This window comes from Accipiter gentilis, chromosome 7 (genome assembly GCF_929443795.1).
Source record: "Accipiter gentilis chromosome 7, bAccGen1.1, whole genome shotgun sequence".
Lineage (NCBI taxonomy): Eukaryota > Metazoa > Chordata > Aves > Accipitriformes > Accipitridae > Astur > Astur gentilis.
In genome coordinates this window covers 10,813,393-10,839,325 of record NC_064886.1, presented here as the reverse complement: position 1 = coordinate 10,839,325, position 25,933 = coordinate 10,813,393, and the positions used below count along the sequence as shown (strand labels likewise).

The following is a 25,933-nucleotide window of genomic DNA, read 5'->3' as shown; positions in this document are numbered from 1 at the left end:
CCGGCGTGCTCCGCGCCCGCCGCCACGCACTTCGCAAGACGGGAAACGGCGATTGGCCGGTAACTGGAGCCAATCGGCGGGCTGCTTGTTTGGTCGGATCCGGCTCGGTCTTGAGGGAAGGAGGCAAGATGGTTCTGGAGAGCACTATGGTGTGGTGAGCGGGCGGGGGCCGGGGCTGGGCCGCAGCGGGGGCTCCTCTCCCTTCGCGCCCCTCTCCCCCTGCGCTGGAGCCCGCCCCGAGCCCCCGGGGCCGCCGCGGGTTTCCCTGCGTCATCCTGGGCGGCGGCGGCAGGGCCGGGCCGGGCCTGGGCCGGGGCGGGGGGGAGGCAGGGCCTGAGGGGGCTGGGGGTGGGTTGTGGGGCAGGGGGAGGTTTGGTGGAGGAGGAGGAGCTCTGTGGGGAGGCAGTGGGGGGGGGCTGGGGAGAGAATTGGGGTACGGGGAGGCATTTGAGGGGGAGGATAGGGCACGGGGTGGAGGGAGGGAGAATGGGTTTAAGTTGGGGTGGGGTCGAGGTGGTGGTGAAGGTTTTGGATGCTGGAGGGAGAGGTTGGGTGAAGCCGAGGAGCTGGGTGAAGCTGGGGGCTGTCAGGGAAAGTGGGGGGAGTAAATGGGACAGACTGGGGTGAGGAGGGGTCTGTTGGTGGGAAAAGCTGGCTGAGCGGAGGCATGGGAGTCAAGAGGCAAGAATAGGGTGAAGGGGCTCTTATAGGTGCTAACGGGCAGGGGGAGGCTGACAAAGGGGATAAGGTAAAGAGCTGTGACGGGGCTCTGGTGTGATGCAGTGCTAGGTGATGCTATGATGACAAACTTGGGTCACCTCCCAGCAGAGGAGAGCCAGGGCACAGACCCGAATTGTGTAGCCCTAGCCCTGCTGGGGTGCCGGGCGGGGGTACCTGTGGCCCGAGGAGGGTCGGCCGCTTGGGCTCGGGGTCTTATCTGGCACCTCTGGGGCTAGGGTGTGGTGGGTCAGTGCTCGGGCAGTCCTGTGTGAAGCAGCCATCCTCTCTATTATTGTTGCTCAGCATCGGCGTTGAGGTAAGAGGGTTTCATCCCTGGGTGCTGAACGCAGCCGGGGCTGAAAGTAGATGTGAACTTTGTTGTGTCTTTGTTATTGCAGCAGCTATGGTCCTGTTGTTTTTTGGTTTTGGTGTTTAAGAAGGCCATGATAGAGAAAACCAGTGAAATTTGTCTCGGTTCTGTTGTTTTGTTGGCTCTCTGTGTGGTCCCGTAGCTGTTTGGATAAAGATATTACCGTAGCTTGACTCGCTGACTGTATATCGAAGTCCTTGATGTTTTCTTTGGGTAACTCTTTGCTTACTCATGTTTAAGGGTATTAAAACATGTCACTCTTCCCTTTGTTGCCCTGGAGAGCGGGAGGAATTCACTGTTGCTCTGTGAATAGTAAGCTGCAGTTCAGATGGCCTTGGCCAGGTTGCTTTGTGTCTTTGTGCCTGAGGTTTGGTTCAGCCACTGCTGCCTCCTTGCTCCCCAGCTTGTGACTGGGTATTTGGTGTGGGCCGGAGGAGAGGTGGCCAAGCATGAGCCTGAGCGCTGTCAGGGAAATGGTCATAGGTGGTTTTTTTTCAGAAGATACCTTTCCCCTGGTGTTAAAACTAAGACATTCTGGGAGTACTTCTCAGAGGGGTCTTAATTTGGGGCCAAAATAAACTCTCAAGCTCTTATTTAACTAGTTCTCCTTTCTGGGGTCAATTTCCTGAAGGCTGGTGGAAGAGAAGGTGTTTTTCTGCCTGCTCTGTGCTATATTTAATAGCTGACAGAGTGGAGGGTAGGGATTTAATTACAGCGATGTTGTGATGTGGCTGCTGCCATTAGACGCTGCGAGGCACTGTTGCCCATGTGGTTTGTGGAAGCCCTGACATCCACTGTAGGTGTAGAATGTTGAAGCTGGGCTGTGGGGCTCAGGGGCTTGGCTCATCACCGTGTCACTTTGAGGGCACCGCGCTGGTGGAGCAGAGCCGTAATTGGAAAGTGCCTAGTGTCCCTGCCCTGGGAGAGCTGCTTTGTGTCCTGATGAAAACCCCATAGTGGCAATGAGCACAGAGCTTTGCGCTTTACCATGGAGTGGTGTCTCTTGACTTTTTTTTGCTGTGGAGGAAGAAGGCGGCATGGAGGAGATGTGAGTCTGAGGTTGTGTCTGGCTGCGGTCACTTCTCACGCTCTTCAGCGAGGAGTGGGAGCTTCCAGCTCTGGGCCAGCATTTGTCCTGTGACCCAAAGGTCAGATCTGCTCTGAAAACTCAGGGAAACACAGAGACGACTTGTCTCTCTGCCCTGGGAAATATCTATGTCCTGCTGCATGTCCCCAGCTGTGTGACCTTAGGGGTGCTGTCCTGAGAAGTACATTTTGGGGATAAACTTCAACTTTCACAAGCTGACATCCTCCTCTCTGTTCCAGCGTTGACAACAGCGAGTACATGAGGAATGGAGACTTCTTACCCACTCGCCTGCAAGCCCAACAAGATGCTGTCAACATTGTGTGCCACTCGAAAACCCGCAGTAACCCCGAGAACAACGTGGGGCTCATCACCTTAGCCAAGTATGCCCTGAGGGGGAACTGGCCTCAGGGTGATGCTGAGGAGCAGCTGGGGAGACCCATGAGAGAGTGTGGGGGCAAGGGACAGGGGGAGTGTTGCAAAATGGGGCAGCGATAGCACAGTCTAAAACCAAGCCAGTTCTTCTGGGAGGACTGATATGAGAAAACCTGGTTCCTTGCTGGCCTCTAGCTTGTTGGCCTCACTCCTGCAACGCCAGGATATGTTATGGAGGCTTTTCTCTTTCAGGAGCTCTCTGCTAGGTCCATCCTTTTGTGGCCTTGTGTCTGAAAGCGTGGCAAGTAAGGGCTGAGCTGTCATGCAGCTCATCAGAGTCATTTGTCCATTTTCCTGAATGAAGTCTGCAGGATTTCAGTGCCTCTGTGAGAGGCAGAGTTCAATAAAATTGGCTAGTGGGCTCAAGGTTGCTGGGGCAGGGGACAGACACACACACACACGCCTTCAGGCAGACACATTACTTTGGGTTTGGGGTTTTTTTTAGGAAACCAGCCTTGCTCCCTGTGTGCAGTGACCCACCAGAGCCCAGTGCTGGCAGACTCTTGGAGCAGACACAAGCTGCAGGCTTAGTGCAGGGAGGGCTTTTCTTACCCCTGTAGCAAATACAGGGTTTTGCAAAAAAATTCTCAAAGAAGAGGTCGCTAACATAAGTGTATTTGTGTTGCAGTAACTGTGAAGTGTTGACCACGCTCACTCCAGACACGGGCCGGATCCTTTCAAAGCTGCACACGGTGCAACCCAAAGGGAAAATTACCTTTTGCACAGGGATCAGAGTTGCTCATGTAAGTGGCCTTGTTGGTTCCTCACGAGCAAGTCTGCGCCATTCTCTGTAATTCCTTTTGCCTTAGCGTGTCTCTTAAATTACGTGTCCTGTTGATGGCTCAAATACAGGAAATCTTGTTCTCTCCCTGCCTCTACAGCTGAGCAATGCTGAGCAAATAACTTCAATTTTGCCTTGGTCTCCCTGTCTGCAAAATGCAGCTGAAACCTCCTTTATAAAACCCAATATAAAAGTTCAGAAGTTTAATAGTCTGGTCCTGGTTTGCTTCAGAGGAACCTGGCAGCTGCTTTGCAGGAGTCCAGCTGAGCTGCACAGCCCTTCCCACCCTGAGGAGAGCAGCCCCCAGCTGAAGAGTGTCCCCCAGGATATGGCCACCCTTTTGTCCTGTTTTCTTGCTCTGTCCCACACTGTCTCTTTGCCAACAAACTGCTCCCAGCTGAGTCATAACTGCCAGCGAAGGGGAGGCCCTTGACACATGCCTGCTTGTAGGTAGTTTGGTGAAACTTGCCACTGAAAAATCCCTCCTGGCATTTAGCCTAAATGTTCCTGTATAACAGGAAAAGTATCAGCGGTGACTGCTGGCCACGCCTTTTTCCTCAGAATTGCTCCTCAAGTACGATACGGCTTCTGTCTTGCAGCTGGCTTTAAAACATCGCCAAGGCAAGAACCACAAGATGCGAATCATCGCCTTCGTTGGGAGCCCTGTAGAAGATAACGAGAAAGATGTGAGTAATGGCCAGTCAGAGGAAAATATGTTGGGTCAGCTCTGTGGTCTACCTTGAACCATATATTGGGTTTCTTGTGTGTTCCCTGCCCTGTACTGAAAGTAAGGCTTTACACCCCTGCGAGGAGGCTGCTTTACAGAGCCTCTTGAGCAGAGTGGTTCTCAGCTGGGAGGAGAGGGAGGGAGAGGGAAGGCTGGATTCCTGGGCACAGCCAGGCCTGAGCCAAGGGCAGAGAGAGGGAGCTTGTGCCATGTCCTGCACTTCCTGGCTTGTGGCTGTCACCTAGACCACTTTGGGCTTTTTGTCTGAGGAGCTGCGGGAGGAAATCTGTGTCCCTGAGCAGAAACAATGCTCTCAGCCTTCAGAAGATGCTGTTCTGTTGGCACTTAAAATAATGCAAATGAAGTTAATCCAGATGTTCTGGGTCTCTTTGAAAGAACAGGTCATAAATGTGAGGAGATGCTGCCTGTCCCAGGGTCTTGCCAATCCCATCGATGGGGACAGTCACTTGCTTTGGCAGGAGCAGTCCCCTTGCTTGTGCCATCTTGCAGCACCTCAGGCACCGTGTGGTAGCTCCTGTCCTGTCTTGGGAGGTGGAATACCTCAAACGGTTTCCTGCTGGGAGGGCTTGAAACTGGGAAGCTGATTTTGGGCTTTGTGCCTCCAGGATCAAATTCTAGTGCTGTTGTCTGGTTTCTCATAAGCTGAGTGTGGGTAAGAGCCGACATCCAAGCTAATGCTGCTGTGTCTCCTCCTTGCAGCTGGTGAAACTGGCAAAGCGCCTTAAGAAGGAGAAAGTCAACGTTGATATCATCAATTTTGGAGAAGAGGTGAGACTTCTGCCATGTTTCTGGCATAAGATCCAAGCCAGGATTTTGTATCCTTTCCAGCCTGGAGCCCTTACTCAGGCATGTGAAGATAGAAACAGTTCCCTGAGCCTTGGTCTCTTCAGCAGCTGCCCCAGTAAAAATGCTAATGTGGAGAGTAACGTTTCCCTCTGGGAAGACACCTCTCCCATTTCACTGCAGGCATCGTTAAATGCTTTCCGTCCTGATGGATATAGCGGAGCTCTTGGCTCCTTCATAGTGCGGAGAGACGTGGGGTGTGTGGAGCAGCCAGCCATCCCTCTAGCAGAGCCGAGGAAGGAGCCAGGCGAAGCTCTAGTCCCAGCCTTTCTCTTTGGCCCTAGGAAGCCAACACGGACAAGCTGACTGCCTTCATTAACACATTAAACGGCAAGGATGGCACCGGCTCCCACCTGGTGACAGTGCCGCCGGGGCCGAGCCTGGCCGATGCCCTCATCAGCTCCCCCATCCTGGCTGGGGAGGGAGGTGCCATGCTGGGCCTCGGCGCCAGTGACTTCGAGTTTGGCGTGGACCCCAGCGCGGACCCAGAGCTGGCTCTGGTGAGTGATGGGGAGGTGGAGGGCAGCTGTGGGCGCCGAGCTTGGTCCGTCTGAGCTGTGCCCCACTCAGCTCCCTGTCTGTTCCCATCTCCACAGGCTCTGCGTGTCTCCATGGAGGAGCAGAGGCAGCGGCAAGAGGAAGAGGCCAGGAGGGCTGCAGCTGCCTCTGCGGCCGAGGCTGGGATTGCGGCTACTGGCGGGGATGGTAAGGAGCTGGGCAGGGACTAAAGCAGGCAGGGACAGGCAGGATGTTCCCTAGGGAGGGTGTCCAGCCAGCGTGCGGGCTCCCATGGCAGCGTTCATTGCTGCGAGGCTGCCTTGATGCTGCAGGAAGCGTCTCTGTTCATGGCTGGGCCTGTCTGCGCAGCGTGGCAGTTCCCAGAGCCAGTGGGGTGCAAGGCGAGAGGTGGTTTCTTCCCCGGAATGTTGGAGGGAGGCAGTTTAACTGCAGTGTGCTGGGGGGCTACCTTTGCTTCCGCTGAACCTCCCAAACGGAGGTGGACCAGCTTCTGTCCTGAATGCCATGGGGAGCAGCTCTGTCCTGGTCCCCTTCCCCAGCGAGGCTGTGTGTGCGAGAGGAGCCGGGGATCGCATGTGGCACCCTTGCTGGTTTCTGAGCCTGGCTTTCGTCGGCGCAGATTCAGATGATGCTCTGCTGAAGATGACGATAACTCAGCAGGAGTTTGGCCGGGCCGGGCTGCCTGACCTCAGCAGCATGACGGAGGAGGAGCAGATCGCCTACGCCATGCAGATGTCGCTGCAGGGAGCGGGTGAGTGCCTGGTGCCGGCTCTTGGCCCGTTCCCAAAGGGAAAGCCAAGGAGGTGCCCCCTCTGCCTCCGAAACTGGAACTGCCAGCCCCTGTGTGCCCCGAAGTGGGGCTTTGTCACCTGGGCAGGGACCAGATCTCTCTGAACACTTGTGGGGTGGGTGTGTGTGTCGCTCCCATGAGCCGTGGGGAGGCTGTGGGCGCGTAAATCCTCTGTCCTCAGCCGTCCCTCTCCTCCGACAGAGTTTGCCCAGGCAGAGGCAGCAGAAGTGGACAGCAGCACAGCCATGGATACCTCCGAACCCGCTAAGGTGAGGTTTTGGCCTCCTGGGAGGGGATCCCGTCCCATCCCTGTTCCCTCTCCCTCTGGGAGGAAGACAGGGACCCAGCCTGTCCCCAGCTCGTCTCCCTCTTCCCACAGGAGGAAGATGATTACGATGTGATGCAGGACCCTGAGTTTTTGCAGAGCGTGTTGGAGAACCTGCCAGGTGTGGACCCCAACAACGAGGCCATCCGCAACGCCATGGGCTCTCTGGCCTCGCAGGCCTCCAAGGAGAGCAAGGACAAAAAGGAGGAGGAGAAGAAATGAGGGGCACCAGGCCAGGTTTCGATGTCACTGGCCCTGGGGGTGAGTTGGCCGCCTGCCCGCAGGGCCGGGGCTGGTGCCAGTTCAGAGCAGCGCCCAGTGGGGCAGGGGGTGGGTGGGTTCAGCTGGAACAGGGCAATAAATGCTTTCCACGGGTGTCTCTGTCCTGGCGCCTCCGTGGGGGAGAGCCCTTGGGTGGAGCAGCTGGGCCCCCGCTTTCCCCTGTACTGGGGGAACTGGGCCTGGCTCTGGGAATCTCCTGCAGTGGGTAGGGGGGACTGGGCACCGGGACTCCTGTGTACTGGGGGAACTGGGCCCTGGCACTCTCCTGTACTGGGGCGGGGAGGCAGTCCCCAATACTGGGGGGGGACTGGGCCCCACTCCCCTGCACGGGGGGAACTGCCCCGCTCTCTCCCTTCTGCTCCCCCTGCACACGTGTCTGGGGCGGGGCCAGAGAGCCCAAGCCCTGCCCCCTGCACCACCTCCCAGCGTACCCTGCTGCTGCCCGCCGGATATTTACAGTGAGGCCGGAGGGGGTGGGCATTGGAGTCAGCCAGTCAGCGAGGAGGGCCCCTGCATGGGTGTTGTCAGTTTATGGGGTCCGGGAGGTGGCCAATGGGGTAGGAAGGCGAGCTGGTGAGGGCGGGATTTCGTGTTGAGTGGCGGCCAGGCGGCTCAATGGGTGGCGCGGCTTTGTCATGGCGGACTGGTGGGCGGGTTAGCCGATGGGGGAGCAAAGCGGTAGGGGCGTGCCTGAGTGACAGGGCTCTTCACCAACGGGGCTGAGCGTTGTGCATCACGTGCCATACGGAGGTGTGCGGGGCAGGCACGCGGCCCCCTCCCTGAGTGACAGCGTTGCCAGCAAATGGGAGAAGATGATTGAACGACCAATGAGAGCTTCTGACCAATGGGACTGATGTGGGCGGGCCTTCGCCTTGAGCGACAGGCCTCTCGCTCAATAGGAAAACAACAGCTGGGAGACGCGCTGATGGACATTCCCTGTGGCAAATAGCTGCGAGAACCCGTGCTTGAAGAACAGCCTGGTTTGACCAATGGAAAGAGGGAGGAGGCGGGCTAGCTTGATGAACAAAGCTTCCAGCCAATAAGCAGTGGGGCTGCCCCGTGGGCGTGCCAAGAGCCAACCACCAATAGGAAGAGGGGTATCCGGGTGGGCGGGGACCATGCTTTGAATGGCACTCCCGCCCCCCAATGAGCACACCCCACGGCAGGCGGGCTCCGGCCTCGGCGTATGGTCCCCTTCACCAACGGCGAGTGAGAACAGCCCCGATGGCCCGAGAGCGACAGCAGCGCCGGCCAATCGGAATGCGCACGGTGGCGAGTGGCGGGCAGTACTGCCAATAGCGCGGCGCGGGGAGGGGGGGTGGGGGGCGGGAGCGCTGCGCGCGAGCGGCCGGCGGCGGAGGGCGGGGGGCGCGAGCCAAGCAGGAAGTGGCTGAGGAGAAGCGGCCGCCGCGGAGGGGCCTGGGCGGGAGCCGGCCGCCCCCCGCTCGCAGCAGCAGGTACCGCCGCCGCGGGACCCCTGGGCCTCACGTGGCCCAGGGGGGTGCTGGGGCGGGTATGGGGGGCTCGGGGGACCCGGGGCCTAGAGGGGGGGCCCCGGCCTGGAGGGGGCCATGAGACCCTGGGGGAGGTGCCGGTCCTGCCCCTCTCCCCCTTCGGGACGGGGGAGAGTAGGAGCCGTCCCCCCGTCGCCGGTCGGGATGTGGGGCGGCGGTAACGGCCGGCCCCTCCCGTTCGTGCCTTGGGGTGGGGTCACGGTCATCCCCTTACCCCGCGGGGTTCGGGGTGGGGGTGACGGTCACCCTCTCTCCTGCTGGGCTCTGGGGGGGAGGTACCGCTTATCCCCACCGTCCCCGTGAGATCGGGGGGTGGGGGGTGGTAGCTTAACGGTCATCCTGTCCTGTCCCCCTGTGGAACTGGGGGAGAGGGGGAGCGTCACAGTCATTCCTTTTGGGAATTTGGGGTGGGGGAACGGTCGTGTTCCCCTGCGTCTGCTGGGAGGGCTGAGCGCATCCCTTCCCCCGGGCCTGAGTGTTGGTTTGGGTTTTTTTGGGGGGGGGGGAGGAGGTGGAGCCAGGTCATGATCCCCTCCCTCCCTAGCAGTGGAGAGGCTGATAGTGCCCGCCTGCATCTCTTGAGGAGACCTGGGCTTGTTCTCTTCTCCCTGACATCACTGGGAATAGGGGGGGACTCTGGTCATGCTTTCCTGTAGTTAGGGGCAAGATGAGACCTCCCATAGTTCCTTTGCCGCAGGGGGTGGCTGTTCATATGCCCCCACAACTCCTGGGAGGGCTGGTCCCAGCTCCCTCTCTCCAGCTCTTGTGTTTGGGACTGTTGTCATTCCCTTCCAGAGCTCCTGTGACTGAGCTCCTTCCTCCTCCCTGACCTGGGGGGTGCTGAGGAGAGGGGGGCAGCCTTCCCCCTCCAGCACAGGGCTCAGAGAGGGGCTGGCAGGGGTCCCCCTAATTCTTCAGCTGTAACATCTCTTGCAAAAAAGGTGGTGTCTTGTTTTGGGGCCTCAGTTCCTGGGGGGATTTTCTTGTTTCTCCAGTTTTTGAGGAGTGGCCATGTGAATAAGAAGCTGGTCAGGCTTTGGGCTGTTTAGATCCTCTCTGGTTTCTCTAGGTACCATTGTCCTGAGGATGGTGTTTGAGAATGGGGCGTGTGGGTCTCTTATCACACCCCTATCTCCTGGGAAGAACAGTGCTGCGGCTGCCAAATGGTTTAGGGTTTTGGGAGGAGGGAATCTTGCTATTACACTGGTTTTGGTGGGGGAAGAGAATACGGGAGGTGTGGAGAGGATCCTGTTGCAGCCTTGGTAACACAGTCTAACCGTTTTTGGGTTCTGTAACAGCTGTGTGCCTCCTTGGGGATGGTTGGGAGGAATCGGGAAGCTTTCTAGAAGGGCCCGGTGTGGTTCCAGATGCAGGAGAAGGCTTGCAGAGAGGTGGGCACCATCCTGAATTGGGGTCCAGGTCCAGCCTGACTTCCTGCAGGGAAGAAACTGGGAATAGCGAAGACTAACAGCAGGTTCTTGCTGTCACTTCTCGAGGTGGCCACTGAGGTTTGGGGGATGCTAACCTGCTTTGGGACTGCGGGCAGTGAGGTGGCCCTGGGCCGGGGGTGTTTTCTGAAGTCCTGGGGTGGAGGAGGAGGCCAAGGGGCAGGGAGTGGACCTTCTGTAGGGAAGTCGAGTGTTTCAGTGGGGCTATTTCTTGTGGGTCTCGGCCACTTCCTTAAGAGCCTCTTGGGTTTTTGTTTGTGAGAGGGAGAGTAGGTTGGTAGCAAGAATGTGTTGTTTTCTTTCATACCTGGTTTCTTTTCTCTCTTCTCCTGTTTCTCAGTCTCAGCCCCTCTAAAGTCCCTTAATTCCTCACTGCTGGGTCTGCGTGTAATGGGCAGCCCTTGGGCGCTGTGATTATCTTCCCACAATTAGTCTAATTCAAAGATGCTTCCCCTGGAAGGTGAGCAAGGGAAGTTCCATAGCCTCTATGCTTAGGTTTTTAGCAGTGCATTAGGAATTGAGCCTTGTTTGTGGAAACAGCTGCCTTAAAGGATGTATTTTTAGTGTGTCTGAGGTGGAAAAAAAACGCGTCACCCCACATGTGGCCCTTGCTGGCATTAGCAGAGGCGGGAGGACTGGCGGAGGTGCTTCCCAAAGACTTTCTTCCCCGAGTCTTCCTAGTCAGGAGCAACAGGAGGATTGGTGAGCTCTGCCAGTGCTTTTATTCCTGGTGTTAATCCTGCAGCCTGGGCTGTGCGAGGAGGCCCCGATTGCCTGTAGGGACCACTCTGAACCAGTGGGACTGTGCAGAAATGCAAGGATTGGGTTGTTGGAGAGGTGGTGCCAGTGGAGGTAGCTCAGGATCTCCTGCAGTGACCAGGAGTACTAACAGCACTTGAAGCTCTCATTATCACGTTTGTCTCTAGTTTTCTGGGTTTATTCCACCCCAATTAGGTTCTCCTGGGTCTAATCCCTCCTCCTGCTAATGTGTGATTGCCCCCCGCAAGATATTTTCTAGGGCTTTAATTTATTTGTTCCATCAAGTACCTAAGCACACATCTGGGTACTATAAAAATAATAATGCACTAATAGCAAGTGAGCACAGTTATGGCGCGGGACTGTCGTAGCATGCAACAGGAGCAAGGGAACTCTGTGTTCCCTTCCTTTTGGCATCCTACGTGGCAGATTTTCTATTTATACCGCTAGAATAAATGGGGTGTCCTGGCTGAGTTTAGAAACTTTACATCATAAAACCCAGTGTGATGAAACAGCACGAAACCTGCCAGGATGGAGGTAACTGCTCATCCCGACATGGAGACGATCGTGCGTGAGGGCAGTGTCGTTAGGCTGAATGCCTGGGGAGATCCTGGTCATTCTTCCATGAAATGTCTGCCCTGAACTACCAAGCTCTTGTCTGTGTACACCAGTGTGGATCCTGGTCATACTGGTAAATCTGAAAACAAAAACCTCCTTGCATTGACATTGAGGCTGCTTTATGCTGATCATAGCTACAAAAACGCCTGCCAGTGTTTAAAAACTTAATTTTTAAGGCCGGCCAAATTGTCGGGATTTTTTGGATCTCATCCACCCCTTGTTTGTTTTGATATCTCCAGAAGTTAGCAGATGGTAGAGACTTAATTCTGTTAAACGTATGGGAATTTAATCCCACATCAGCCTCCAGTCAGGATGTGTTGTCTCTGCATGGCAGCTGTGCTCTGTGCCGGGATGGGAGCTTGGGACCGGGACAGGGCTACTGGGCCCCTCTCCGTGGATTTGCACCTGATTGTGGGGATGGGGAGACTGGGAAGAACTGAGTTTCCTGTGCTGTTCCCTGATGAAGCATCTTTTTTGCTTAAATTCAATGAAATCTGTGAGCTAGCTATTCATATCCCAGCAGGGGGAATCTGTGTGTTTGCTGCGTATTGGCGAGAGACCGTCTCCTATCCCTCTCCCTTTGCAGCTGGTTTTAGATTCGCCTCTTGCTTTTAAAGACTCACTTGCTGTCGCAAAATCTATTAAAGGATAAAACTGATGTTTCAGTGGTAATACCTGCAGGTTCTGGGTCTGACACCAGCCCTTTCTTTTTATTTTGCCATAAATGTTATTCTCTTCTGTTTTTCTTTCCCCCCCGATGCGTTGGAGGGAGATCTGGGGTGGTTTTGTTCTTGCCATGTGCAATCCGAACAGCGGGGAGGGATCCCCAAGAAGCCACCTTAGATGAACGGAGCAAGCATGCAAAACAAAAGGAGCACACTTTTTAATTACAGTAATCATAAATCATAAAAAAAAAAAAAGAGGGTTTGAACTTCGTGACCAGCATCTTCAGACTGAAAGCAGCAAGAAGGTTGTTTCCTTCCCTGTGTGTGAGCTGGGCCCATCTCGCTCAGCTCTGCAGTGGTGAGGAGCTCCAACCTCTGCCCAGAGCGTTTGGAGACGATGCTTGAAACGATGGGGCAGCCCCGGGTGACGGATGCCGCTCCCTTGTCTGGGAAGGTTGGCGTACTGCAAAGAATAACATGGTTTTTTTTGTTTGGTTGGGTTTTTTTCTGGGGATGTCTGTACAGGACTAAAACCAAGAGCTACCTATGCCCATTTTCCAGCAAGTAATTCAGCCTCCATGCTTCAAGCCTCCTTGAAATCAGTGGGCAGACTGCAGCTGGGGATGCTGCAAGGGGAAGTTTTTTGATGGGGAGAAAATACGTTTTCTTCCTTATTAAATTTTAAAGCGGGGACGATTTGGGTGCGTGAGATAGGAGGCAGCGTTTAAAAAGAAGGGGAAAATACCACTGCTGGGCACAGATCTTTGGCCCTCGGCCTCCCCGGCACTATGGGGCTGGGTTGTGCTAGATGCTCTGGGAACACAGGCGCCTTGTTCGTAGCTGGTGAGCCCTTTTGCATAGATACAGCTTATATAATTTATTTATAGAAATAGATATATGCTGCCTGACCGAATTAAGTCATGCTAACACAAAAAACTCCATGTTTTTTTGCAGTTGCTGGCCTTGTTTGTTGGTCTGGAGTAGGATTTTCCTGCTCTGTGCTCCCCCTCCCACGGTTTTTACCCCACGCCGAGCGAGTTCTGCCAGCAAAACCTCTAGGTGTGCCTGGGCTGGGTCCGGGCACAAGGACGGCCTCAGCTCCAGGTTTGGAGGCTGGGATTTGCCATGGTGTTTGCATCATCACGGCTAGTTCTGTTGGGGGATAATTTCTCCTTGCTGATATGGTCAGGGGCATCTGAGTGAGGCGTGTTTGCATTGCTGTGCTGGCGGATGGGCCTGGAGTGCTTTGCCACACCGGCTTACCCGCTCGGTATAACTCCCATGCAAACGCTGGGCCTTGCGCCGTCATCAGCTCTCTGCCCGCTCGCTCTCCCGTAGGAAATGGAGCCAGGAAGGGGTTTTCAGGCAGTGCTCCTCCTCCTTGAGCTGAACTGAAACAGTGCTGGCTGGCTTGTGCAGGCACGCAGCTTGCCAGCCAGTTCAGCCAAGGCGTTTGCAGTTCTTGGTTTTGTTTTTTTTTTCTGCAAAGGGGAATGGCTGCTGCAGTGAGCTGCAGTAATAAGCATGGACGTGCTTATTGCAGAGCAAGGATGAGAAGGGCCTGCCCATTCCCCTCGGGAAGGGATCCCACTGTTGCTGCACTCCTGGCCGGTGGAGACAGCTTTGCCACACCATGTGGGAGAACCGCAGGCAATGGGATTGCCATGGCCCTTCAGAAAACCACTGCCAGTGCCCTGCGTTTCTCCTCAGCTCCTTCTTGACGTGTGGAAACATCCAGCTCGCTCGGTTCCTGTGCAAGGTCTGGTGGTTGGGCATACAGGGAGGAAAGAAGAGCGGGCCCTGGCAAAGCTGCTGTGGCAGGGAGATGCCCAGACCAAGCAGGGAGATGCCCAGACCCGGCTCTGGGCTGGACGTGCGACCTGTTTAGATGTTAATGCAGCGGGACGGCTGAGCGGAGCACAATGGAGCACAAAACATGCGCATAATGGCTGAAGTTTTAATCCCCTGCTGCTGCCTGGAGCAGGGAAGACAATGCTGAGGGTTTCAAATGGCCCATCGAGCGCCCTGGCAGAGTATTATTTTCTACCTGGTACCCCCAGTGAGCCTTTTCATGTGCTAGAAGCAAAGAAAAAAGGAAAGGGGGAAGGAAGGAAGGACAGACAGACAAAGAGACGGAGCCCTTTCCAAGGCATGTCAGCAGCAGGGCACAGGCTCTGCTTAGGGCAAGGCAGCATGCCTCCCTGAGAGGCAGTAGATTTCATTGGGAAAAATTAATAATTAAACTCTTGGAGCACCTTAAAGGGACCGTTCTCTCCCTGTCTGTCAGTGAGCTGATAGCTAGGCTTGTCAAGAGCTGCCGAGCATCCCATCATGCTACCTTCTCCTTGTGTGTTATCTGGGCTGTGCTGCAAAAGCCTTTGGATGTGGGATGAACCAGACCTGTTTGGGTTTCTGGCCACACCGCTCCCCAAGAGCATGCTGGTTATCCACTTGCTGTTGCGGTAGCTGAGGTTCAGTGGCCAAGATCATGGCTAGAGAGAGGGGACCTGCTGCAGTGGACCCTGCTGAAACCATCTAAGCAGGACAGCTTGGGCCTAAGAAGGGCATGATTGGAGAGGAACAGAGCAGAGTGGAGAGGTACCCTCCTTAGAGCTCAGTGAAAACAGAGGAAAAGGCTGTGAGGAGAAGAGTATCTCAGAGCAGACCCAGTGCGAGGGTGTGCTTTATTCCAGCAGAAGCTGAATTTGTGTGGCTGGAGGTGTTGGAGAGAATGGATTGGAAGCGAATAGCCAGCGTGTTGGCTGTGAGCATCGGCTGTCCCAAGCTGAGCCCATGCTCATGTTTGGAGGCCACAATACCTGCCTGGCTTCTTCCCTCAACACCGGTACTGCTGGGCCATTCTTTCCCACCTTGTTAACAGCTCTTAGGAATACATATCCAGGCGTGCTGGGATCAGTTGAAATCACACTACCCCTTTTGTCCCCTTGGCCTTGAGATGGGACATGCCAGGAAGCATGGCCGTGGGCTGCTCCGTATAGACCAGTCCTTGTGGGACAGGTTATCGGATCATAGTCTGCAGGAGCTGTTTCGGCAGCAGCATTTGCTGTTATTGTGGGTATGCAAGCACGTTTGCGTTCAATAAATGACAAAAAAAATAGCCTGAAGTGCTGGAGCAAACTCTGCTGGGATCATGTCATCATTGTCTTTTCTTTCCCTCAAATCCTGCAGCCACAGCTGCTTTTAGGTCCAGCCTTTGTGGCTGGAAACACACAGGGATGCTGCGAAAGCCGCTCTGGGTGTCCCAAAACAGTCCAACCCCAAAGCCTGCATGGGGGCTATGCCTGCCAGGGGCATGTCCGTTGCTTGAAGCACATGGTGCATGTGCCTTGAAAGCAGATAAACCCTGCCCTCCTGACATGGCCAAGTGTTATTTGCTGCTTAACATGGGGGGGGAAATGAAATCCCAGGGAGGAGGTGACTGTCACGCGCCAAGTACAAGGGTGTTTCTTGGTGCAGACTTTGTTCCCAGAGGTGCTGAGTGCCTGGATTTTGTACCAGTAGCATTTTGCACTTTGCTGTGCTGAGGCCTTAATTGCTCAAGCCCCTGCCAGCCGCTCCTCCAGCACCGTTTCCCCTTCTGAGTGTGTGCTAAAAATGTTTCTTTTGGGGGTGATCTTTTCCTTGTTTGGTCTGAACCAGGAGGTGCGAGCTGTTTGTTGGAAAGCTTGAAGCAAATGTCTCTCCCCCGTGCTCTCAGTAAATCAAGCGGAGCTGGGCATTTGGGAGAAAACAATACTGTTGGCTAGCAATAACCCTGGAAAACAGCTGAACAAAGATTTGGACGTGGCAGGTGGAGGCCCCGCTGGGCAGGAGAGCAGCCCAGATTGTGCAAGAAATGAGATTGAGGTTTGCTCCCGAGCAAGGAACAGGCCTCACACCTCTCCACAATCTGGCAGGATCTGCTGATGCCTCCATGCCACGGGCAGGGTGAAGGAAAGGGCTGACATGGATAGACCTGGAATGCCTGTTCCTGCTCTGCTCCTTGCGCTGTTGGGTGGCTTCAGTGAGCCCTGGGTTTCTAAACTGGGGACAGCTGGTCTTTAGACCTCCCTTAGGTGCTTTTTTCCTGCGTGCTTTTTTCCTGGCACCTGTGAGAGGGTTTCTCCTTGGGTCTGAGCGGGTGTCAGGCTGCAGGCAGCAGCTTCCCTGCTGGAGAAGGGGAAACTGAGCTCCCAAAGCTGGGAACCTCAGGTCTTGTGTGTGTGTTTCCCTCTGAGCAGGAGGAGCTCAGGGGATTTGGCATGGAGATGACAGCTTATGAAACTCCCCAAATGCTGCCTTGCTTTTTCTTGAGCTTACCTCCTTGATGCCTGCTTCTAACTGAGCTGTTGAAACTTCAACAGCCCCATTAAGGTGAAGAAGGTGAGGACCAGTCAGCTTGGGCCTCTGGATGCTTCTGGAGTTTGATTTGGACCTTGCCCTCTGTGCAAGGTCTTGAAGAATCATAAAACCAGAGACCCTGAGCCTTTTGCCTTACTCCATCCTTCAGAGGGGCTGGAGGTTTCCCACGGTCTGTGCTCCCCCATCAGATGATATTTTCTCTCTCTAGCGTCTCTCCTGTGTGGTTCTTGATGCGTTTCAAAGCCTGGCATTGGGGTACCCTGATCTTACGGATGGTGAAGCGCAGGGATTCTCACTCCCTTTTCCCCTGCGTGGCAGATCCAAGTCTGGCTGAGCTCAGGGGACCGCAGAGGCTGCTGCTTCAGCAATTGAAGACCCTCTTCTGTCCCAGAGCTCCCTGGAAAGGACCAGGACACATGCCTGGAGATAGGGAAGAGCCTCTCCAGGAATATCGAGGATTTTGCTTTGGGTTTCAAGTGGAGGGGAGGATGCAAACGCTGCTGGGGAGGCTGAGAAACCCGATTTGATGTCAGCAGAGCCCGGGCACCCTGCAGTCGCTGCTGCTTCTCACAGCCTCCGTCTCTCCCGCACCCTGCCCTGCCTGTGTGGATGGCAGCAGCAGGGAGGCCGAGCTGCGGAGTTTCTAGATCCTGACGCTGGCAGATGGCAGGGGAAGGGGGGGGCCATTCCGGCCATCAGCCACTGCGCTGGGGGACAAGGCGGTGGGGAGGGACCCCTCCAGCTCGCAGAGCCACCAGCGGTTGCCATTAGACCACCACCAGAGCCAGCCTCCCGAAGTGCCAGGGAGTCAGAGGAGTTTGGTGCTGGGTTATTTTATTTATTTCTCGCTTTTTTTCCCTCTGAACCTCCCCTCCCACTGCAGCCGTCCCCGCTGAGCCCTGACCTCATGATGTCATGCTGGGAGTAGGACGTGTTGCTGGTTCTTGTTTAACCAGCCTGCCTTTCTATGATTTTCCCCCTCTCCTACACGTGAAACCTGAGACCACTCTCTGTCCCTCCCCCCCGCCCCCCCTTTTTTTTTTCCTCTTTTCCTCCCTCTCCACTCCATCCAGAAGCTCCTTCCCATCAGGTCAGTACTGGGCTCGGGTCCCTGGCACAGCGGCTGCCTCTCCGGAAACGCAATGGGGACGGTGTTTGCAAATTGTGCCGCTAAAGGCTTGCTAGATAAGCAAATTCTTAGGAGATCAGGAGGCAGAGAGAGAAATCTCATGCGCTGGCAAGGGGTTGGGTGCTGTGATTTGGAAATAGGCTGTGGGGGTTTGTGCTATGATTACGGGCAAGTGGATGCGAATGGGAGCAGGGGCGTGTCACTGGGGTGATGGGAAGGGGACTGTGTGGAGTGCTTGAGGTGTAAATGCTGCATGGGAAGGGGCAGAAAAGCATTTGGGGACGTGGAGGAGTGTGGGACAAGTGCGAGGGATGGGCACGAGCAAGGGCTGCTGGGTGCAGAAACCCCGTGAGGGCTGGGGATGTGGTGGTGCCAGTTCCCTGCATGGGCTGTTCCCCAAATTGCTTTGCTGCCCTTGATGCTTCTCCTCTTTGCCTGTGTCCTTCATCCCAAAAACCAGGAGGTAATATGTCCTCCCTGATAAGGAAGAGAAAAGGGGGTGTGGGAGATTTAATTCTATGTCTGTGGATCCACAGATTTTAATTTTGGATCCACAGACACGGAATTAAATAAAGACTTCTAATGTGCAAGAGCCATTCTTAATGTTAACCTTTGTTTCTCTTCTGACCTGTGTTATCTCTCCTGAAGCTTGGCTGAATCCCTTCTGCCTTTTATATTAGCAAAACTAATTATAGTTCTGGAAAGTAGTGAGGGGCGGCTAACGAACATTGAAGTTGGAGAATCTGTCTGGCACCGTGCTAGATACCAGAAGGTGGTTCCCAGAGCAGCCAGCCCAGGAGGGGCCTACACAGAAGTGAAGAAAACAGAGAGGGGAAGGATGTAGCTCCAACAGGTATGGGGTTTTGGCAGGGTGGGATCCATTGGTGGCAGAATGAGTCCTGATGTGATGGGAGATAGTCCTGGGCTAGGTGCTGCTCTGGCTCTATTGCATGGTGTTCATATCACCCTGTGCCTCAGTTTCCTCACATGTAACAGGGAAAAGGGGCTAAAACCCAACTTTGTCAGGAGTGTGAGCTGGTTAGGATGTTACCCAAACACCAGGTCTCACTTAAGATGGAAATGCTGTTTGGAGATGGAGAGAAAAACCAAGTCCTCTTGCAGGTTCAGCGTACGGTTTTCTGCTGGGTTGACAGCAGCGCAGCCTGTGTTTTCCAAGCAAGTGATCCTTCCAGGTGATTCCTTAATAGCTTGCTGTCAGACTAATAGCATCTCTTAAAATCCTTTTGTCTCTGAAATCTTGTTTACTTTTTGGCCTTCCCTTAATTTGGACAGTAAAATGACACTGTTCTGTGTCACTTGAAAAATACCAAGTTGGTTTCGGCTTCTTGCTGTGGGGAGGAGCTCTGTCTGGCTGTTTTCAGGGAATTTTCCTTTTTGGAGATACCCTTTCTGGAGCAGGGTGCTGTGTATGTTGCAGCGAGAAACTTAAATTAAACCATCTAAACAAAAGCCACTCATTTTAAAGTGGCTTTCTACTACAAAGCCATGGCTGCTTGTAGTAACTTGTGCAAAACTTGTTAAAACTACGCTTCTCCTCCCAAAACAAAGGAACGCTTCGCGTTTATCTCACACAATCTCTCGACCACAAAATCCGGGCAGTGGCTCTGCAGTGCTCTGGGCTCTGCTCCCAGCTGCGCTTTCTTTGACAAGTTGCAGGGCTGCAGGGAAGGCAAGACTGCCGCGCCATGGCTTTATCCATGTCGGGGCAGATGCTGCCGATCCTGTCCCTCTCTGGCACCAGCTGCGAGCCACATCAACCATTAATGTGGCTGTTTCGTGGGAGCACGACGGCAGGAGGAGCTGCCCCTGGAGAGGAGGGAAGGGGAACAAATGAACACTAGCTGCTGCATAAATAACTGAGAGTGAGGCTACCATGGGCTTTTCTTTCCTCCTCTTCACCAGTTGCCAGTAACAGGGGGCTGGGGAGGATTTGGAGAGCGAAAGAAGGTACTGAAATGGAGAAAAGCTGCACTAGGTGCTATGATTTTGTCGCTCGGGGAATTTGCCTGTCCTCCCCCCCTGCAAGGTCCTCTGAAGATTGTCTGCAAGGTCTCCACTGGGGAGTGAGATTGTATAACACCCAGTGCTCATTCAGCTCATTAAAAACAGTTGTTCTCACCGGTGATGTCTCCTCTGCACAAAGGCTGGGGCTTTTTAGCAGGGGATCAGTTTTAAAATAGCTCTGAGAGCCCCAGGAGGTCAAGAGAGGCAGCGATCCACTTGGCTCCCTGCCAGCCAGGTGAACCTGTCCTTATTTTGTGTTTTGCAGATACCCATGGTGGAGGTTTGTTTTTCTCCAGGGCTCCCTGGGTGCTGGCGGCCACTGGCTCGAGGCCTGGGAGCAGTGGCATGGGGACAGGCTTTGTCAAAGGTTTCCTCTGTGCCTCGGAAGCTAATCCCGCCTGTCACGTGGTGCCGGGAGTGCAGCCGTTCCCGCTAGCCTCGGACGCAGCGGCAGCAGCAAGCAGGGCAGCAGGCCCCCCATGTGCGTGTATGCGGGAGGGCGGCACGGGCGGGGGGTTAAACCTAGCTTAACTTTCTTCCAAAGTCGGGTTTCGGAGGGTAATTTTTCTTGTTTTGGTGCAAACTTGCTGGCAGACAGCAAGTCCCCGCAAGGGTCAGGAAGGGAAACAGGAAAAGCAGCTTTTAAAAATAGCAAGCCCTTGAAATAGTCCCAGCGTTCGTTCGGTCTCTTTTGTCTGAACCACTCTGGCTGCTCCAGAGCAGGCCCCGCTGGCCAGTGGGCCAGGCTCGGCGGCTGGGGGCCTGGTACTTCCGCAGATGGTGCCTGCCAGTCCTGTGCCAAAAATGTGCGGTGGGAAGCCCTTCGGGTGCTCATCAAGGGTGTGTGTGGAATCCTCTGTGCCCCTGCCAAACCCAGGGCTGAGCGGCGTTTCGGAGACCCTTGCTTGCAAGGGCTGGTGTGGCTGCAGCTTTGGTCAGAAAGTCAATCTCAAAAACCATGTGAGCATTTTAAGGGCTTCATGGTGGGCACAGCTGGATGGTTTGCAATGGTGGGATCCTTCGAATGTGTTCTAACACGACCCGGTATGGGACCAGCATAGGAACATGGTGTGGAGATGGAGAATTGCCTCTGATTTGGCATATGGAGGAGAATATGGGGTGGTGATGGGTACGAGCTGATAGCATGAGCAGAGCTGGCACATTTTGGGGGGTTTTAAGCAGGAGGAGTCTGGGGAAAGGAAAACAGCGTTGCCTCCCTGCATGCCTTGGCCAAGTTTGGGGTTAGCATCCTTCTGAAACAATAAGCTGGGAAACAAGTAAGCTTTCTTTTAAGGGAGGCTTGACTGCTGGAGAGAAGATTTTTAACAACATTTTGTCTTTTTGTGGTAAACTAAATAAGCAAGTGAGCCATAAAAATAACAGTTGTGTTTCAGCAGTTACTCGTCTTATTATTTTAGCTGTGAGCCTCATTAACATCTGGGGGTCTTGCAGTGGTTCCTGTCAACTGGACCGATTCAGGGTCTGCATCTTGGTGGTGCTGTGGTGGAGCTGGGGCCAGTTTAACTTCCAGGCCAGCTTTTCTACATTGCTAATAGGAGCTCATCATTGGTTTGTCTGGGCCTCACCTGTGACAGTCTCTCTCTGTGGTGGGGGATAATCTGCTGGTGGGAAACACGTGGGCTCTTGCGTGGTTGGATTTGGTGGAGAGATGCTTAGGTTGCTCCAGACTTGGAGCTGCAGGTCTGTGGACCTAGACCTGGAAAGTGGAACCTCCTCTTCCTCATGGTTGTTCTTCCAAAGCTTTTGGATTTTTATTATGTTTGCTGTGCCGTGGAGGGCAGCCACCCAAGACCTGCCTCTTGCCCAGCCTCCTGCTCTTCTGAAAGGCAGAAACCTGAACCTCGCAGCAGAGCGTTAGCAGAACTGCTTCCTCTTCCTGCCAGGGACCAGCTAAAACACGTCCCTGCCGCGCCTCAGCCAGACACCGTTACATCCCAGGTATCTGCCGTTGTTTAATAAGCGTGCTGGGCTGCTGATTGCAGTCCCTGCACTCAGTTCATGTCCTGTGTAGGATTGGACAGCAGTGACACAGCTGATCCCGGAGCAAAGCTGTGCTGTGAGAGCTGTATCCTCCCTGTGCATCCAGAGCCTGGGCAGCCATGCTGGATGCTGGGGATGGTTTTGTGAAGAGCAGACTAATGCAAAACTATCTCCTTCTGCCTGAAACTGAAAGCCTGGTGATTATTGGTGTGCCTTGCTTTAGCTGGGGCTTGTGTGTATGTATATTCATTATGCAAATAAGGGGCTGTGGCTGCCCTGCTTTTCAGCTCTAGGCCTGTCTCTCCAGCCCTGTGCTTTGCTGGAGGAAGGGCTGGTTTTAGCATAGAGTTGATGAGTTCAGTTCAAAACCGTGTGTAACCTTGGGGTGACATGTAGAGAAGTGATGTCTGTCATTCCTGACCCTAAGGTCAGGAGTCACCTACCGAAAGGCTATGGTTCGCAGGCACGAGGCGGCTGGGTCGGCAGTGTGGTTGGGGTGGAAAGGGGATGCTAGTAACTCTGTGGTTTCAGACTGGGCAGCCTGCACTGACTTCCTTCTCCAGCCAGGGATTTAGGTTACCCAGCTTGGCCTCCTTGCTGATCCAGTGACATGTCCCGCTCCTAAGTGGCACATGGCTCGATCACCGTGTGCCAGCTCCCAGTGGGGTGTCCAGCAGTGCTGGCTATGCAGAGGTGCACAGCCCTGCCTTGTGTTTTTCATCAGGGTAACCATCTCCGTGGGGTGTTTTTCAGGGTGATCCTGTGCCCCGTGTGCTTTGATGTGTTTTTGGTAGTAGGCAGGATCACAGAGCGGGGACTTTCAGATGTGGAGTCTGCTGGCCTCTAATTTAGAGCCTGGGCTGTGATGTTCAGGGCAGGCTGGCGAACAAGTTTGGCAACCTTTTTGCCTGTAGCTCTTCCTCATCAAATCCAGAGAGGATTTGGGGATCTTTTCCACAGATGAATTTGGATCTCTGACTCGTTGTCTCCCCTGTACTGTGGTTTCTGAAGCTGTAAAGCCAGGGGACTGGTGACCAGCATACTGACGGATGATCAGACCGGCTCCATGCCACGTGACCATGGACTGGTGCTACCCGTGCTTCCGAAGGCAGCCTGCATGCAGAGGGCTTGTGCACGGTGGGATGCCATTGCCCCCATCAGAGAGCTGTTTCCATGCAAAGTTGGTGCTTGTTGTAAACTTTTCTTTTTCTGTGAGGCAAGATAATACCACTTAGCCAGTAAGGTTAAAAATACCCTTCCCTTCCCTCCTTGTTGGCTTTGTTTAGCCTAAGAAAAATAGTTCTTTTGCCTACAAAAATAGTTGTGTTTTGAGCTACCAAAATAACTCCCCATGTTAGCCTGGTAGAGTTTGAGGTGGAGCTCGGCTCTTTCCATCTCTGCTGACTCCTCTTTGATAGGAGTTACTGACTTGAGACCATGACTCTCCCTCTTCCATCAGAAGGGGCTGAATGGGGAATCTTAGACTTGGGATTTCTAAGAACAACAACAAAAAAACCCCCTTCTGGGGTGGAGACCTTCCCGTTGTCACCAAACAAGGGGAAATACTCGTGTAATTTATCCTGTGCAGGGACTCCTGCAAGGAGGAGCTTTCCTTTCATGGGAAACCATCAGTTGAAGAGTATCTGTGAGACCATCGAAGTGATGAACTGTTTGTAAATGACTTCATTCCTGCCTTAAAGCTGTGAGCTTTTAAAAAAGAGACAGAGGATCCATAATCAGTTTTGCTTTTAAAAGCAGGGATGCTAAAAGTAGGGTATGGTTGGCCAAGACAGAGGTAGGGTGTTTAAAGGCAAGAAGGGCCAGAAACTTTTTTGTGAGGGGCTGGGAAGGAAGTGATTGAAGGAAACACTTTAAAAAGATGGTGGGATATATTTAAAACCCACCTGTGAGCCCAGAGAAATCAGGTGCTGTGGGTTTGTTCTTTCCTCTCCCCATCGAAGAGCCTGATAAAAACGAATTAAGGGTTTATGGCAGAGCAGGTCTTGAACACAAATAAAAGCAGTAAGCCAAGCCGAGCACTGGGCTGGTCCTTTGTGGCGTTAGCACACAAGACCACTCCATTTCCCTTAACAGAGGCAAGTGGGGCCGGTGGTGACACAAGCCAGTGCTTCGGAGATGGGAGTGACCTCTTTGTGCTCGGAGCCAGGCCGCCGCGCACAGTCCTGCCTATGCCGGTGTCTTCAGGCTCTGCTGAACCCAGGCATCCTGATGGAGGTTCACTATTTTACTAGCGTCTGCTTGTGTGTCCTGTCTAGGAGAGAAGCTCTTCTTGACAGCTGTGTGCTTTTAGCCTAGTCTGGTTTTGCTCAGGGAGGTGTGGCAGGGGGATTTGTGCCTTGCAGGAGGTGCTGGGGGTTTAGGAAGGCTGGCTTCTCTGCATTGCTTATGAGCCATCCAGCTGGCATAGGGAAAAGCAATATCGAGCCTGAAGACGGATCCATCGTCATCCCTTCAGGCTCCGCTCAGCTTGCTGACCCGAACCCACTTTGAGGACAGAGCTGGCACTCTTTTCTTCCGTGCTGGATAGAGGAGGATTTCCCTTGCATCACCTCTTTTCTTGGGAATCTTTTAAAGCGTAGCAACCTGCTTCTCTCCGCTTTACTGTAAATATTTGTATCCTGCTAAACGGTGATTAGAAAAGTCATTTGAAAAACAAATGTCCTTGTGTCACGCCGTTCTCAGCAGAGATCCTGTGCTGAAGAACCAGATGGCAGCACTGGAAGAGAAGTGTAGTGTTCGGTATCTCCCCCTGCTGCAGTATTTTAAAGCCTGGTGTTTTTCCTTCTGGTCCTCTCACCGATGGCTTCCCTCTGCTGAGGTCGTGGCTGAAGTCCTGCATCGCCTGAAGGAGCACATGGTGAAAACTGGTTTTAGAAAGTGGGGTGAACTTGTTGAAATCTCTGAGAAATGAGTCTGCTTCCCCAAAGCCGGTGCTGGAAGGAGATGTTTAGCAGCACAGACCGGTGGCCTGCTGGGCAAAGGAAGGTCTGAGGGGGCACATGCAGGCAGTTGTGGCAACTGACAGCAAAGGCTAGTTTTGCTTTTTGGGGTCTAGATTATCAGCCCTTCTGTAGGAACAGTCTTTTCCTGCCAAATACAGGTGTGTTTTGACTTCCTTCCAAAGTGGAATAGGACATTTGGTTAAAAACCCCACACTTTTATGGGGAGATAAAGAAGCACAATCCCGCTTGTGCTCTTTGAGACCTTATTCCTGTGTATTTGAACCTTGCAAAGATGATCTTCCTGTTGCTAACAAAATCCCCTCCGCCGCCTGGCTGGTGAGGCCTGTGCCGTAGCATCCTGGGTGTCCCCAGGGGAGACTGCTCTGCTCTCACGGGAATGTCCCTGGCTAGAAGGCGTCTCTGCTGTTTGTCTCGGTGGTTTTCCATTTCGAGGCATGGATGCCTTCCTCTGAGGTTACCCTTTTCTTGTCTCCCAGCGGCTTGTTCTGATGTTGAATCCTTTGTGCTTTTGCAGGCAATAAATATTACTGTTGCCATGCAAGACAGCTTTTTCTGTGCCGTCTTCCTCTTCGGCTTTAGTGGAGATTTAAGTGCCAGCGAGCACTCGCCCTGTTAACTTCTTCCCCCACAATGCCACAGCAGGATCTGTGGGTCAGCAGACGGAGCTGCTTGGGCACTGCAGAAGCGAAGCCAGTAGAAAGTCGCCCACTTGCATTTTAAATGTCAGTGTCGTTCTGGAGCAGCAGATTCCTTGGTGGCCCACAGACCCTGCACTGCACCCAGCGGAGATCCCTTGGGGTGACCTACGGTGAGAGTTAAAAATAAAGCTAGACTAAGCCTCCTTACTAAGCTGTCTGTCAGGAAAACCACCAGTCTTTATAGACCCACTAAGCCTGAGAATAGTTGAATTGGGTGTATGAGGGGGTTTGCCAGGTACAAAAAAAAGACCAAACCATGTGTGAGAGCAGTCCCAAGACTGTTTCTGAACCCCATTTGGCCTCCACACTGCTTTGTCACCAGGTACTTGTGTTGGAGAGGGTGAAGGCTGGTCAGGAGACTTCCAGCTGCACAAAGTAGTAGGTAGTTTTTGCTTTGGACACAAGCACAGTGGAGCTGTGATTGCTGCTGCTCGCCTCCAAGGAAGCCCAGGCTGGGTGGGAGCTGCTGCTTCCCCGAGGCCAGATGCTGATATGGAGGTGATGGGCATCGGCTCTGCTTGTTTCCTCCATCTACCTCCAGTTTGGGAAAGGAAGAGCTGTGGGTGTGTGTCTGGCCCTCCATGTACACTGCAGGGTCTCCAAAATGGAGATGGCCATGGAGGCTTAGAGCTGCTCTTCCAAGCATGCAGCCCTTCCCCTGAGCACCACCAGTGTGCAAGGAATGCTTTCCTGGCCTGCGACATGGTGCCCTTTCCCAGGGACACTGCACGCTGCCAGGCTGCAGTCATCAGCAAAAGCCTTTCTGTGACCAGTGGGAAGCTGGAGCATCACATTGAGGCGAGATGAAGGGTCTAAATGCTGAACCGGCTGCTCCG

At 54.0% G+C, this 25,933-nt stretch overlaps 2 protein-coding genes across 7 annotated transcripts in view; both read left to right on the top strand.

Annotated features, from left to right (window-relative positions):
* Positions 1 to 27: 27 nt before the first annotated feature.
* Positions 28 to 6,965, top strand: PSMD4 (proteasome 26S subunit ubiquitin receptor, non-ATPase 4). Of its 3 annotated transcripts, none has more exons than XM_049806124.1 (10): positions 28 to 154; positions 2,417 to 2,557; positions 3,238 to 3,352; positions 3,990 to 4,076; positions 4,838 to 4,906; positions 5,266 to 5,481; positions 5,578 to 5,686; positions 6,120 to 6,251; positions 6,492 to 6,559; positions 6,670 to 6,964. In XM_049806124.1, exons 1-10 carry the CDS (start codon positions 129 to 131, stop codon positions 6,835 to 6,837), a joined length of 1,131 nt encoding a protein of 376 aa, XP_049662081.1. In that variant the 5' UTR covers positions 28 to 128; the 3' UTR covers positions 6,838 to 6,964. The 3 variants fall into 3 exon arrangements, with proteins under 3 accessions (XP_049662081.1, XP_049662082.1, XP_049662083.1); XM_049806125.1 differs by having other exon boundaries at positions 73 to 149; positions 6,670 to 6,965; XM_049806126.1 differs by lacking the exon at positions 28 to 154 and adding an exon at positions 630 to 1,036 and having other exon boundaries at positions 6,670 to 6,965.
* A 1,265-nt stretch (positions 6,966 to 8,230) lies between these two features.
* ZNF687 (zinc finger protein 687) overlaps positions 8,231 to 25,933 on the top strand; it is a 30,863-nt gene continuing 13,160 nt past the window's right edge. For 2 of the 4 annotated variants that reach the window (XR_007506741.1, XM_049806090.1), the window contains exon 1: positions 19,712 to 19,895. Coding sequence is in view for 1 of the 4 variants with exons in the window: in XM_049806090.1 (XP_049662047.1) it covers positions 19,760 to 19,895 (136 nt within the window). In the remaining 3 variants the exon portion in view is untranslated. Of the gene's footprint in view, positions 8,355 to 18,082; positions 18,243 to 19,711; positions 19,896 to 25,933 lie in introns of those variants that run through there. The other 2 variants (XM_049806091.1, XM_049806092.1) reach the window with 2 other exon arrangements.

Bases quoted from the DNA above. Each gene is read 5' to 3' on its own strand.
- PSMD4 (XM_049806124.1), top strand. From the start codon at position 129: ATGGTTCTGGAGAGCACTATGGTGTG. The intron at 2,558-3,237 runs GTATGCCCTGAG...TTTGTGTTGCAG, and splicing joins GGGCTCATCACCTTAGCCAA to TAACTGTGAAGTGTTGACCA. The intron at 4,907-5,265 runs GTGAGACTTCTG...CTTTGGCCCTAG, and splicing joins TCATCAATTTTGGAGAAGAG to GAAGCCAACACGGACAAGCT.